Raw genomic sequence first — 15,493 nt, forward strand, 5'->3', positions numbered from 1 at the left:
GGTTGAGAATATTGTACATTCAGTGATTGCCACAAATTATGAACTTTCAGACAGGAAACATAATAACTAAAATAAAAGAATTTTCATGACCAATGTGAAGTTACTTAACATAAAACTCTTTTTTTTTAACTTTTCAGTTAATTTCATGCCAGTGATTAACTTCACCACATTTGATGGTGTTTCAAAACATTTGAAAAATATAATTTGGACTGTATCATTAGCTGTAAGCAACATTTGTGTTTTGTATCTTAAGGTTTTGTGACAAGCTAAGCTGTGACTTCCTAGACCTATGGCAAAAAGTTGAGAACTGTAGGGACTTCATAAATGAATCATGGGTGCACTACACATCAAAGGCTGCTACCCAGATAGCTGATTTGTGGTGTAGTGGCTAGCGATGCTGCCTCTGGATCACAGGATCCTGGGTTCGATTCCCAGCTGGGTTGGGTATTTTCTCCACCTGGGGACTGGGTGTTTGTGTTGTCCTCCTCCTCCTCCTCCTCCTCCTCCTCCTCCTCATCATCATCATCATCATCATCATCATCATCATCATCATCATCATTTGTGACAATGGCTAGACTGGACTGGGTAAAATTGGGACTTTGTACAGATGCTGATGACCACGCAATTGAGCCCCCCACAAACCAAACATCATCATCATCCAGATAGCTGATTGTGTGTGGAGCACCCATAAGGGTTTGGTACATTAGGCAACTGTCTGTCCAGGTCAGATAGCTATAGCTGTAAAAAAAGCCCAGGAATATTAGTGTAAAGCTGATATTACAGGACACACCTGTTTTATACCAATGTGCCCCAGTGCCCCAAGCGTACAGGCCTGGAACTGTCAACTTTTTCATCAGTTCTATTACAAAGTACACCTAACATGTAGGTCTGCACCAGCAACCCAAGAGTACATATTTGGAACTGCAGGGGCTTTTTACATCGGTTACTTCGTTGAGTGTCAAATTTGTTATTTTTGTAAAGCAGTTATATTTACTTATATTGAAACTTCTGAGAGGTAAAGCTTGATATTTATTAAACAGCTGTAATCAAATTATGTTATTATTATACAGAATTATGGACTTAAGTGCTCAGTGACAATATTATGAAAAGGATAGTTTGCTACTAGAGGAAATGTCATGCACAGGCACAATAGAAAGATTGCTAAACGTGAGCTTTGTGATCTCGTGTGTGTGTGTGAGTGAGAATTGTGCTTGCATGAATGCGCGGTGTATTGCCTGTTTCAGAAGGAGGTCTTTTGCCAAAAGCTTGCATGTTTAGCAGTCTTTTTGTCATGCCTATCTGCTACTCAATATGTCCTATTTATGGTGAGTAGCAATCTACCCATTCTATAATACTGTCATTATTCCATTGTGGATTTTCCATTGTTTGATTTCGGATTAAAATGTCGATTTTATGTCATCCTGGCGCATAGACGTCTGCACACGAGACTGCTGAGCCTTTTTGGTTTGATCCTTACTACAATCCCACATCCAATTTGTGTATTGCTCTCTTGTTTGAATTTAGGAAACCAAATGAAGAACACATTGGGCAACACTGTCTCTGACGGGCTACCTGAATTTGTACACGCAAAGGCCTGATTGGGTAGCTTCTTCAATACTAATTAACTCAGAAATAGTGCAACATATTGAATTTCTTTCTTAACAATTATTTCACAGCACAGTCTACCCTTTAACACTTTTACAAGCTTTTCAGACTGTTTCTGAACACCCTGTGTAATTCTTCTTAGGTTGAGGTAGTTCATTAAAAGCAACATTAGTTTTGATTGATTAATCATAATAATATGCAAATAAAACCAAAGACACAACATAAATGGAGCATGTAAGTAAACACTGGGTGCCAAAAATGTCATTTAGAGAAAATCAGCATAATGTGTACAGCAGTTACACAAAACAGAAGAAAAGTTAGGGATCACAACACAAACACAAAAACTATACAGGTTTCATGTCATATATGCTTTCTATGGTATGTCATTAGTTTTAAGAACAAATGACACAAAATTTGAAGAAAGTCAAACGTTCTATATGCAGTGTCTTTAACATAAATAACAATACAAGTGTCGTCATACCCATTTTCACTCATTTCACAAGGTTCTCCTTAAACCACTTATTCTCCTCTTTTACAAATGGAATCATTTTAGCTAAATCCTTTCTCTTTTCTTCTGACAGCCTAGTTTCATAGTGTAGTGTTTCCAGCTGCACCAGTTGTTGAATATCAGAATGCTTCATGTTCCTTTCCAAGATGTAATCTTCTTTGACCTCTTCAGTCACAGTCAGAGTTGACCAAATTTACAGTACCCCTACCTGTTGAACAGTCAGTCTGATCCACTGTACTTTTGATATTGGTGAAATCCAAATTTTATCAGCAGCTGATTTAATGTCATAAAAATCTCTTTCTTGTGGAATAGTACCTGTGAATGGTGTGAAATTCAGTGATGAGGCTAACTAAGTCTTTTGGAACATAACAAAGTGTTAGCCTCTTTAATTTCTCAGAGTGACCAAAATCACAACTGCAAGACATAAAAGAGTGTTCTTTCACCAAAAACTTGTTTTCTATTTTCATAAAACAATGCTTTTCTATTAGGTAAGCAAATGATTCTATGCAAGTATTTAATTATAACTTCATAGTCAGAACAACATTTTTGTCAGTACAAAATTTATTTCAATAATAAATTAAATGCATGAAAATACTTCAGCATTACTTACATTGATACCAAGCCTCATAATAAATGTTAAAATGACATTAAGGTCTGTCTGGCACTTGGGAGCCTCTAGAGCTGGAAGCAAAATATTGTCCTTTTGAGTATATTCCTTTCCTTTGCTGCCTACTTTCTTCCTTTCACTTTCAGCACTACCTTCACCTCTGTCCCTTCTTTTTCATGTAGTTTTCCTTTCCATTTTACAATATTGTGTATTATTTACATGTAATAAACATTTCTGCAATGCCATATTGTTACAAACAAACCTCAGAGTTACTTCAGGTGTCAGGTATTCACACTGTGCACGCCAGGAGACTAACAGAGAGTAGGATGTATGACTAATTATTTGAACATCGTCGTTGGTCTTAGACACAAGTGTCATCTTTATACAGCTGTAAACACTGTTTCCCGCTGTTCTGTTGCTTGTATCAGAGTACATGTTACTAGCCTAATGTGCTGTGCTTCACCTGTGGAGACTATGTGATCTGCAAAGATTTTTTTTTCAACGTTGTTACACCCATTGTTCATGTGTAAATCTACATATTGGACAAACAGTATACCTAGTCTACATAAATTAAGCCTCAGATAGCTTCTACAGTTAAAAGTGCCAGTCTTACACTCAGCACAGAATTCTGTCATCTCCGACAGATATTCTTATACATGGACTCACATTTAAACATTGTTATCTATTTGGTCATTAGTAATGATTAGTGTGCATAGTAAATACAACAATCTTATAGACAACATATATTAGGCATACTGAAAAAGTTATGTATTGGAGATCTTTCTTTCTTTCTTCTTCTTCTTCTTCTTCTTCTTCTTCTTCTTAACTTTTTTTTCTCTATGCAGTTCTGACAAAGCTAACTCATCATGGTGACTGTTAAATGGCTAATTAAGGCCATAAAAGCGTGGCCTTTTCAAAATGTACTTCTGACCAAAAAAAATTCTTCTTTCATAATAAAAGACATCTAAAAAGTCCTTCATGACCTATCTCACACCCTAAGGGGCTGAATTTCCAAAAACTCTGTAACATGTATTTTTCTATTTCTAACTAAAAAGTCAAATGCCAGCTCACATAGCTATAGCTTTAATAATGTGTTAGTCGTTCATTAATAATGATTTATTTTTGAAATAAACTTACCCATTTGAGGATGAAGTTCCTGAAATGCTAAAACACATGTTTTTTGTTTCTGATCAAGAAATGAAATATCAATTTTCGTTGTTCTAACTTCAAAATTGTCTTAATAGTGAAATATTTTTTAAAAAGACCTTCCATTTCCTATTTCACCCCCTTATGGATGGAATTTCATAAAAGCCCTTCTTAAACAATGCCTACAATATAACGGCAACAGTATCTTCAGATTTCAACTTTCTTTCCTTAGCAATTTGGGCTGGATGATTGTGAGTCAGTCAGTCTGTCAGAACATTGCCTTTTATATATGTACGTAGGTTGGTATTAGTTTTACAGTGGAATTGCAACAATAACTCATTATTTACTTAGATGGCACAATTATTCATGAAATTCTAGTCTAGAGTGATAAATAAAACTTTCGACGGCAGTAAATTTTAACGCAACATTTAATCATTAAATAGATAGCATGTGATGAGTGAGAGATAATGTGCAAGATGTTGTGCAAGTAGCTTCATCTTTCACTGCATCACAGAATAACTTCCAGCATGATAGTTTTGCTTGCTTAATTACAGTGCTGTATTTGGCAAATGCCTCCTGACATTTTTCCCAATGTTTTTTTCCTTCTTGCTACTTTGCACAGTCTTCTTACATGCTTTTTTTGCAATACCACATTGTTGTTCCATCAAGATTAATTTCTATTTGTGCTCTTCATGGGGATTCAACAGTTTTCTAAGAGTGAGGTGTCACTTTGTCTGCCATTTCCTCAAGATATTCTGGTGAAGTTATGTATTCAGATGGGTGTGTGTTTAAGTCTTTCTTATAAAAGTTCATCTGTTTTCGTAGGAATCCTACAGCTCATTGGTATTTTTAACAGTGATTTCAGCTTCAAACTTAATATACATATGGTCAGATAAGGATGCAGCAACACCACGTGCCATTGTTTGACATAACTGCACATTGGCATTGCTGGCAAAAGTTATTTCAGTTACTTCTTCCCTTCTTCTGTTCCTGAAGTTAGGTTCCCCAATCCTATTCAATATCTCCAAATTGCTCTCTAGAAGATATTCGAGTATGTACTCACCCCCACTGTTGGTGTCAGTGCTTCCCCACACCAGGTAATGGGTATTAGCATCACAACCAACAAACAGCTGTTCATTCAGCTATGTGCAGCTATCTCTCAGACTCCTCACTTTCCAGGAAAGGGGAGTACTGTCCCCGCAAGGAAGGTAAGCCTTTGTGCTTCCTTCCTTATAGTTTTTTGTCCTGACAGTCACTAAATCCCTTTAGCAAAAGTCTACCACTTGCAGGAATGATTTTCCATTTTTGACTTAAATGCATGTTCTGAAGTTTTTTAGATTTCTAGCATAAATCAATTTTCGTCCAGTTCTTCCAAGGCTTGATACTCCTTTTTTATATAAATTGGGATACTGGATCATGGCCTCGTCCACCTACTGTCTTCCCAGGATGTGACTCAGGGTAGGTTTGATCATCATGTACAACCTTGTGTTTGATTACCCTCCAAGCCTCTGTCAAGATCTTACAGTTATGTGCCCACACTTTCATGGACAGGGTCTTCGGTGGAGCATCCTTAAGAAGTTCTGGTAGTCAAGTTGATATCTTTTGTGATCTTGAGGAGTTTAGGTGCTGCCTTGATGCTGCCTTCATCAGCAGTGTTGCTTCCTCATACAGAAATGCCTTTGCTGCCATCTCATTAATCCAATCCACTGTTCCCATTCCATCACTGACGAAGATTAGAGCACCATTGTCCAGATAGACCTTCCTGAATTTGAGGCCTGGACTTGTGTCGCTCCCAATTTAATTTTGGTTGGAATACATCAGAACAGTGTTCTGGCAACTCCTAGGGATTTCTTTTAAACTGCTGGAACAAGTTGGAGCTGGAGATTTAAAATAGTGCACATGTGATAAATCACAATGTTACTACAATTGCGCACGTACCGGGTGATCAAAAAGTCAGTATGAATTTGAAAACAGAATAAATCACAGAATAATATAGATAGAGAGGTACAAATTGACACACATGCTTGGAATGACATGCGTTCTTATTAGGGAAAAAAAAAAATTACAAAAGTTCAAAAAATGTCCGACAGATGGCACTTCATCTGATCAGAATAGCAATAATTAGCATAACAAAGTAAGACAAAGCAAAGATGATGTTCTTTACAGGAAATGCTCAATATGTCCACCATCATTCCTCAACAATAGCTGTAGTCGAGGAATAATGTTGTGAACAGCACTGTAAAGCATGTCCGGAGTTATGGTGAGGTATTGGCGTCAGATGTTGTTTTTCAGCATCCCTAGAGATGTTGGTCAATCATGATACACTTGCGACTTCAGGTAACCCCAAAGCCAATAATCGCACTGACTGAGGTCTGGGGACCTGGGAGGCCAAGCATGACGAAAGTGGCAGCTGAGTACACGATCATCACCAAACGACGCGTGCAAGAGATCTTTCACGCGTCTAGCAATATGGGGTGGAGCACCAACCTAATAAAACCCCATGTCATTCCAAGCATGTGTGTCAATTTTTACCTCTCTATCTACATTATTCCGTGGTTTATTAAGTTTTCAAATTTATACTGACTTTTTGATCACCCGGTACGTATGTATGTGTGTCTCTATAGTGTAACCAAGACAAGTTGAACTTCATTCTGAGATTGTGATTGGTGTTGACTGACTTCTGTTTACAACTGTTTACTACTTGTCACTGTCCGAGAGATGTATAGCATAGCAAAGATGAGCTGAGCTTCATTCTGAAGCTATGCTCAATACATATCGCCTTCTGTTTACAACTGCGTGCAACCTCAGCAGTCTAGCAGCATGGCATTGTCTTGTGCTATGTGTGCCAATGAGAAATAAATAATGCAAGGAGTGTTTGAACATAAATGTCTGAATAATGGGCTTTCATGAAATAGGCATTTTTTCTATGTCATAATAAAAAACGTAGCTGCTGATCGACTGCATGTGTGACACGTGCATGCCTAAAAGTTGGCAGTCTTTCAAGCTGATACCTAAGCTCCTTCCCCTCATGTTCTCTAAGATCTTTTCCTCTTTCCCTTCCCCACAGCCTTGTTAGGGTGTAGCTTGACACTCAACTTACGCTGGATTACCTATACAGTAGGGACAGACAGTAGCACCTGTTGTTTATGTTAAATCTCGTGGTTTCGTTGTTCTGACTAAGACAAATTATATTTAAAACTTGAATGTCACAACAGTATTTTTGTAAAAAATGAAATGCAATTTCTATTTCAAAAGTTTCTCAAATGTCATTGTTTGGTTGCCTTTCATTTCACAGTGGCAATTTTGCTGTGCATATCGGACATTTCTCTCTGTAAACTAGATACTGATACTGAGACCTCAGACACAGAATGTGATATTGTATTTATGGCTCACAGGAGCACTTTCTGCCAGACTTCAGAACTAAGGCTTTCTAATTTTTTTAGTTTCTGTTCCATTACCAAACAAACTAGTTGATTCTATGTTATGATAGAATAATTCGATTCTTACTTCTCCTGATAACCTTTTCTGTAATTTTGAAATGTGCTCTCTTTCCACTTTGATAGCTACTTATCACTGTCTTATTTACTAAGACTCACAAAAGGCAATTTCATTATCTCCTATTGTAGCACACTCAGTGGTATTCACAAAAAACAGTCCTAGCTTAGAAAATGGCATCAAAAACAGCCTGTGATAGCTGTTTAAAAACTTTCTGCAGGCTGTTGATAAAGAGTCCACCATGTCTGTACATATTTTCCTCCATGTGGTATAGACTCGTGTTGAAAGTAACTGCAGCATTCACTTACTAAAAATTAGAACTTTAATTATTTACACTATTCTGAATATACCATTTTTAATAGGCTTCCTGCCAAAGTTCAGTGTGAAATAAACCCCAGATTTTCAAATTCAAGTTAATAGGCTTGTTTTTGGCAGCCTGCTTTTATTCATTACTCAAAGTAAAAGGCTCGTGTAACAGTTTGTGTGGATAAGAGGATATTTTTGTGTGTATACAGAACTTTCTCAATATGTTGTACATATTTACTCCAACAGTTTTCACAATTTGTGATCACAAATGAGTACTAAGTATACAAGAGTGACTCTTTAGGTATATGGACTTTTTTTGTACTTTTTTTGGATTCTCATGCCGTTCCTTCTTCCAAGTACATAGGCAGCTTTCTGTTGTTGCTCCTTTGTCACTTATCAGATTTTCAACCTCTATTTGCATTATAATGTGCTAATGTTCCACACTGGATAAATTAAATTGATCTTGATGATGTGTGATTATTCAGTGTCTGGTGGGTTAGCTGAAGATTAATGTATCATAACATACAAGGAGCATTATGTCCACTGGCAGACAAAATTGAGTTTGATATGAAATGGTGTATTTTCTGTCCTGCTTCACATGTGCCTGCAATCAGATATTGTCAAAACACATTTTAATACCATCAAAAAGAGCTGAAAACTAGTAGATGCAACAAATAGATTTTGTCCCCTAATATGAATGTATCAGACTGCATATAGCCCATCAGTTTATTTTATTTTGTTTCATTAAGCTATGTTAGCTATAATGTAAGACTGGTGGACTAAAGTGAAAGCTTTTAACATACCAAAAACGACCAACTGCTATTCATTGTCAGCATTACAGAAGACAAATGTAAAAACTTTTTACTGTTAAGATGGAGTGTGTAATAGTGTGTTGATGCATATTTTTCATTCATTTTTGCCTTTTTGGTTAAAAGAGAAAAGAATTTTCAAAGGATGACACTCATATGGTTCTCCACTTTGAGGACAATCATTTTTACCTGGTGTCTGTTATTTTGGCTGAGTAGAAGAGAAACATTACAAAATTTCAGAAATATTGAACCCAGATATGTACCAGGAAATGTATGCAGAAGTGGGTGAAACGAGGATTTTGAGGAAAGACTGGGAAATATTTGATTACAAGGAAGTGAGTAAAAATTTGAAATCTGTAAATGGGATCAGTGATGTGAAAACAGTTCATTTGAATAAATACATGGTAGGCAAAAGGGTAAATAAGGTGAAAATCAATACTCACCTCAACTACTTTTATGAGGGTCCTGCAAAGTGCTTTTTGCTAATAGGCAATCATGGGTAGAGCTGCAGCAAAGTAGCAGATAAATCCAAAATGTCATCTTTGAGCAGTTTAAACAAGAAAAGAAAGATGATGTAAAAAAAAAAAAAAAAAAACTGCTATGCCTCAGAGTTGGGAAAAGTTGGAGAGCAAGTAAAGTATTTAAGTTTTTCACCCATAATCTTGCATGTAACAAACTTATTGACCAAGATACTGTTTGGATTTTGTAGAAGAGGAGCCTGTTTTGAAGAAGTAATGTTAACACTATCTTTGGAAATGAAGCACATTTATTTTTCGTTTCTACTTGTGGTTTTTATGTGCATTCTTGAATATTAAGAAGTGAATTTTCAAAACAGAAAATGTAATTTACCAGTTTTATGTTATTGAAAACAGACAAAATACAGTATGTCGAAATAGGTAACAGCAAAAGCCATATTGTCCAGTAGAACATAACAAACCACATTTAGCCCCTCACAGGTGTCCTTGTATATTTAAAGTAAAATAAACTAAAAATTTGCTTTGTAATAAACATATTTTTATCAGTAGTCCCACCTGAGTGTTTTGTGTAAAATACGAAAAAATTAATAGAGTACTTTTTGCAGCATACATTTTTTTGCTTCTCCTGAAAATTTTATTTTCTGTGACATTATGCGTTTTGAAAAGGTGCTCCTCATTTGTATTTTAATAATGACATACAATTTTCTATTGGAAAAAATATGTTGGGGATAAATATTCTAACTTAGCATTTTTCATGTTGGAGGCAACCAGCTCATCAATGTTGACAAATCTGGAGAGATACATTGGTCCATACCTTTTAGTATGCATCACTGCAATTAATTAAGAATTGTTTTTAGACCATATAATGACTGGATAGCTTTACCAAATGATGTATTAACTGCAGAATTTTCTGGTTTGCTTCATTTAGCCAAGTTTATCTAGTTACTCACTGTAGGATATTTAAAGATACTGCTGCTCCAGAAAAATCTAACAAGGGCCATAATCCTTTAATTGCTGAAACACTATGTTACATGTTCTGTTTATTTGATGATGCAGTTTGAGTTGGTTATTAAGTACAGATAAATTCTCATTATTGTGAATGTAGTACACTTTTTTTTTACTTTACAGGGAGTGAAACAACCGCCCAAAATACTGATATCATCCATGAAAGTAAGTAGCAGACTTATATATGTAAAGTGTGCTTTTAATTCTTCTCCAACACATGCAAGGAAACACAGCTGTGACCTATTGAATCAAATTTATTTCAGGACAAGCGTGCATATGTCAAAATGATCATGGACCTGGGTGGCATTGTGTCGTATAAATCTGTCTTTGATCCCACAACAACGCATCTCATTTGTTCCAGGCCAGGATGGTATAAAAAGACAGCATGTTGTAACCTATTGCTTTGTATTGCATCTGGGAAATGGATATTACACAAGAGCTTCATAGATGCAAGTTGCCGAGCAGGTACTTTTGTTGAGGTAAAAGAATCATCATTTTCAGCCACTTGTTTGAAATAATAGCAGTTGGAAGAGAATTTATATTGATCCATTATTGTGTGTCTTTCTCGTAATCTACTAATCAGCATAATTAAGTAAATAATAATAATACATGTGTCAGTTTATTTGTAGTGGAGTCAAAGCAACAAATTTTTACTAGATATTGAGAATGAGAAGCAGCATTTTTTCCCTTAATAATTATTGTGAAGACCATTTAGATAACTGCCCATCGATAACATACCTAGAGCTTTGTGACTTTCCTGTCATGAAATCAGTGTGTTGTGTGAATGCAATTAGGTTGAATTTTTCAGGTAACTTTTTTAAGTTAGACTGAAATCAAGTACCTGAATTGTAAGCTGGGTTCAACAGGTTTAACATTGCTTTGAAAGACACTGTAAATACACACACACATACATGGAGAATAGTGTCTGGCCACTACAGAGAACATCAGGCTACAAACTAGACTTTTACAAGAAAATAAATAAAAAAGACTGCCCATTAGAAATGGTGAGACCTAGGCAATTATTTGACAATAAAGGTTTTGGCCTCCTAGACTTGCACCATTCGAATGAAAACTACAGCATTTCTCAAAGTACTACCAAAATAACTTACTCTTTTAGTTTGTACGTACAGAATTTTTTTCTCTCAGTCCAGGCAACATGAACATTCCTCCAGAGTGTTGAAAAATGCTCATATTAAACTACAAGAAATACTTCCAATAGGTGAGAATATTCCAATATTAGTGGACAACAGTAGATGCATTCATAGAAAAGGCCCAAGTTGAAAACTTACAGAAATCACAAAGCTCTCTTTGCCAGTAATTGACAGTACTCAGATATTTGGTACAAATCACTAAAACAGTCTCCATGAGATAAGAGATGATGATCGGGTGTCTATAATTACAGTTCATTTTTCAAAACTCTGTAGAAAGAGAACCACTGTTTAGAATTACATCAAATTCGAACAGCATGTTATTAATGCAGGTGGAAATGTCATGGAACAAAAAAAAGTTTTAACAAAAATTTTGGCAATGGATGACACTGTAAGTCTCTTAACATAAATAAGGTCGGCTACAGATGACAAATGTATCACAATATGATGGCTATGGTTTGAGTTGCCTTTCTCTATCCATACTGTTCAATGTGCATGACTACACAAGTTTGTTAGTCAACAGTTATGGTGTTGTTAGTTAGGTAAGCCCATCCACCATGGCAAGGTAATACCACATCGGATGGGAATATCGGTTTTTAATCCTCCTGGAGCAAAAACCACAAAAAATTCAAAATAACATTGGTTTCTAATTGTCACGAGACTGGCACAAGACATGTTCAACATGCTATCCTCCATTTTGAGCCACTAGTTGAAATTGAGAAACAGCATGCTTCACAATAGATTGAATTGTCTCCGGTGGGTCACATTCAGAGTGTGTTGTTCAATGCATGCCTTCAATTCAGCTACATTTGTGATTGGAGCACTGCACAAAACATCTTTCAGATAACCCTGCAGCCAGGAGTCACACAGATTAATATCATGTGATCTGGGGGACAAAGCTGTAGAGAAATGATGGCTGATAATTCTAATGTTTCCAAAATGCCTCTGCAACAGCCACTTCACTGGCTGTGCAATGTGCTGAGCAGTGGCATCTTGCATAAAAAAGATCATACCCACACATCCACACTGTTGGAGGGTTGGAATGAAGTTGGTGCACAAAAGGCTCAGACAGAATTTACCACTGACTGTACGGGTAATAGGACCCACAGGACTCATCTCCTTGAAAAAATAAAAATACAGCCCTATGATAAATGATGCCATCGACCTTTGCAGAATGAAGTGATACTGGCTGATATGCGTGTGGATTTTCCGTTGCACATATTCTGCTATTGCGCATAGTGACATGTCCTTGGAAATGGAAATGAGCTTTGTCTGTCCACAGAATGTTCCACTGCAATTCATTGTCCAATTCCATGCAAGCAAGACATTCCAGAGCGGATGTTTCTGTTGCTGGCAGGTCAGCGGGAAGCAACTCATGAACATGGGTGATTTTATGTGGATACCAATGCATTGTGTTTCATAGGATTTTATGCACCACACAAGCTTGTCCAATGTTCAGGCAATTCCCCATGAACTGCATGTTTCCACACCACCACTTGACCTCCCCTGCAGTGCTGCAGCCACATCTTTGAAAGACATTGGATTGACTGCTTTCTGTCATCTGCCATGTTGCACTTCAAAAGAATCTGTCTTTTCTAATTTTGTAGTCATTTTCTCCAGAGCCTTAGCAGAACAGTCCTTATTCTTGTAAAAGATCTTTACCAGCAGTGTGGGATCTGTTATGGAGACAGTAATGTCAGGAGTCTCAGACACAAATTGGAGAAAAGCCATGTATCACACATCTGTTGGCGTGCAAATTCTGACACTTACAGTGCCATTCATTGGTCAAATTTCCATTTTTTTACCCATAACGTTTCCCCTGCGTCAACAGTATGCTGTTAAAATTTGAAGTCATTCTGAGCAGTGGTTCTCTTTCTACAGTATTTTGAAACTGGAACTTTAATTATGGACACCCGGTATTTGTAATGGTAAACAAATATCTTAAATCAAGTGAAGCAGAAATTGAGTCTGTATGTGAAGTGATTTGAACATGAGTAGCTATCAGGTAAAAATTAAAATTTGTAACTATCACCCTGCATATTCTAACCTTCCTCTACAATATTCAAATTATTAATGCTTTGCAACATTTTGAAGTTTTTTACTTAGCTTATGTGTACATAAGAAATGTATATGAGAATGAATAAGTGCAGGTAGAAAAATAAAGTTAATGGTTTGTACTTAACTTTCAGTGCCAATTTGCAAATATATAAATTATTGATTTCCTTGCCTTGTAGTGGTATGGTCTTCTGGTAAGAGGAAGTCTGGTTTCAATTTTGAAATATGTACAATAAAATAATGTAGATATTGCAGGCAAATTTGTTGTCACATCAATTTTTAGTAAGCATTAGAAATTACACTTCTTCCAGCCGGCACAAATCGTCATGTTTCAATGGATAGAAACTGACCAGTTTTTAGCAGCATACGATAACAACTTTACAACACAGCATCTCATAGCAGAGTGACCTGCAATATGACAACTCACATTTCCATTGAAAGATGCTGCAGTTGCATATCAATTTTTTACATGCATAGAAACTTACATATGATTAATTATTCATGTAGAAAAGTCTTATGACTTATTTTTCAAAAGAGTCATGGTAACATTAAACACAGTCATAGTAATTTTAAATGTCAGTACCTTCAAATGCAATTATGATTTTGAAATATATAAAAAATATAAACAAAACAGGAAAAGACAAATTACTGCGTATTGTAAAGAAGACATGTTAAGTTGCACAATTAAAAGACACTTACATGAAGCTTCCGGCTACAGCCTTCATCAGTGAAAGAGAGACACACATCTTCACACACACATGCAAGCACACCTCATGCACCCCTGTCCATGAACTCCAACATCTCAGGCCAGGATCTTGGCTGGAGTTGGCAGTCATGAGTGCATGAGGTGCGCTTGCTTGTGTGTATGAATGATGTGTGTCTCTCTTTTACTGATGAAGGCTGTGGCCAAATGCTTCATGTAAGAGTCTTTTAATTGTGCTTGTCTGCAACTTAACATGTCTTCTTTACAGTAAGTAGCAATCTGATTTTTCCTGCATTGTTGACATTTCTACCTGCAGTTCCCACTGTTTGACCAAAAATATAAAAATGATTATATTTGCTGATGCATTATAAGTTCTATGTTAAATTCATGTTTTCTGTTTATAAATATATAAGACAATTTTAATTATGTTGCCAAAATTACACTAAATCCAACATAACAACTTGTACACTATTGGATCCCATTATCAGTTAATCATTTGTATCATATTCTACAATATGTGACAAAATAAGGTGCACTGACCAGTTCCATTACAATACTCATCGCGGAACTAACTGGGAATCTCATGGAGAATCCCAATTCACTAGAATGTATGCTCTAAAAGATTTTTTTTCTAATTTTCATCTTGTTTTCAATACAGCAGTCTATTTGCATGTTACACATACATAAAAATTTCAAATTCTTATTTAGTCTTGATTTCTCTTCAATTTATTGTTCAGAGTATCATCTTGGTTGTGCCCTTTACATTGATGTAATTAACTTTAATTAGGATTGTAGAGATGACTGCCACCTACACTGTTGAGGAAAGCTTGTAGTGGAGAGGAGGATCCAGTTATCCATACAACACATTCTCCACTCACAAAAATTACCCTAGCCTTAACCTGTAATAACTCACTGTCCCCATACCCTCCACAGTTTCCACCCACTCTCTTATCACCACCTTCCAGTTCATGATCCCTCACCTCCATTGTGCACCACTGTCTACCAACTCATCCACCATTCTTTCCAGCTCTCTGCTCCTCTCCTTTTCTGCTCCTTCATACCCCCTCCCCCCCCCCCCCCCTGCCTCATCACCACCACCACCACCACTCCCCCCTACCCAGATGCAGCTCCCAGAAAAGAACTGCTTTGAGGAATTCATTTTCAGTTTTCACATATAAAATCTGGAGGTGTTACTTTTCACCAAACCCTTGTGTCACAGAACTTTGATGAAAGATAAACTCGATCAGACCCAGGAAAGCAATAGCAGAACTTATCAAGCTAGCACTTACTTTTCTTAAAATTGAGATCATTTTTTTCCAACTATAATTTTAACTTGTAACTAAGACTCTTAAAGAACAATAAATGTTACATAACACGAGTACTATTGTGTGACATGGAGGCACAGATAATTAAAAAGACAACAGTGAAGAAGTTTGAGACACTCCAAATGTGGCTGTATCAATGAGTGTTAAGACATCCTGGACACAAAGAGTAACCAATGAATATGTTCTAAGGTGGACTGATAAGGATAAGGAACTTGAAGAATACAGTCAAAACCAGAAGACTAGAGTATTTTTGCCAAATCAAGACAGGAGAAACATACAGTGCTCTAAGACATACTGGAAGGAAA

At 36.4% G+C, this 15,493-nt stretch overlaps 1 protein-coding gene across 1 annotated transcript in view; it reads left to right on the forward strand.

The window, feature by feature from the left end:
* Positions 1 to 15,493, forward strand: part of LOC126293396 (DNA topoisomerase 2-binding protein 1-like) — a 113,840-nt gene that overhangs the window by 77,343 nt on the left and 21,004 nt on the right. The window contains exons 7-8 of the mRNA XM_049986604.1: positions 10,081 to 10,122; positions 10,221 to 10,436. Coding sequence (XP_049842561.1) covers positions 10,081 to 10,122; positions 10,221 to 10,436 — 258 coding nt within the window. The remainder of the gene's footprint in view (positions 1 to 10,080; positions 10,123 to 10,220; positions 10,437 to 15,493) is intronic.

This window comes from Schistocerca gregaria, chromosome 10 (genome assembly GCF_023897955.1).
Source record: "Schistocerca gregaria isolate iqSchGreg1 chromosome 10, iqSchGreg1.2, whole genome shotgun sequence".
Taxonomy (NCBI): Eukaryota; Metazoa; Arthropoda; class Insecta; order Orthoptera; family Acrididae; genus Schistocerca; species Schistocerca gregaria.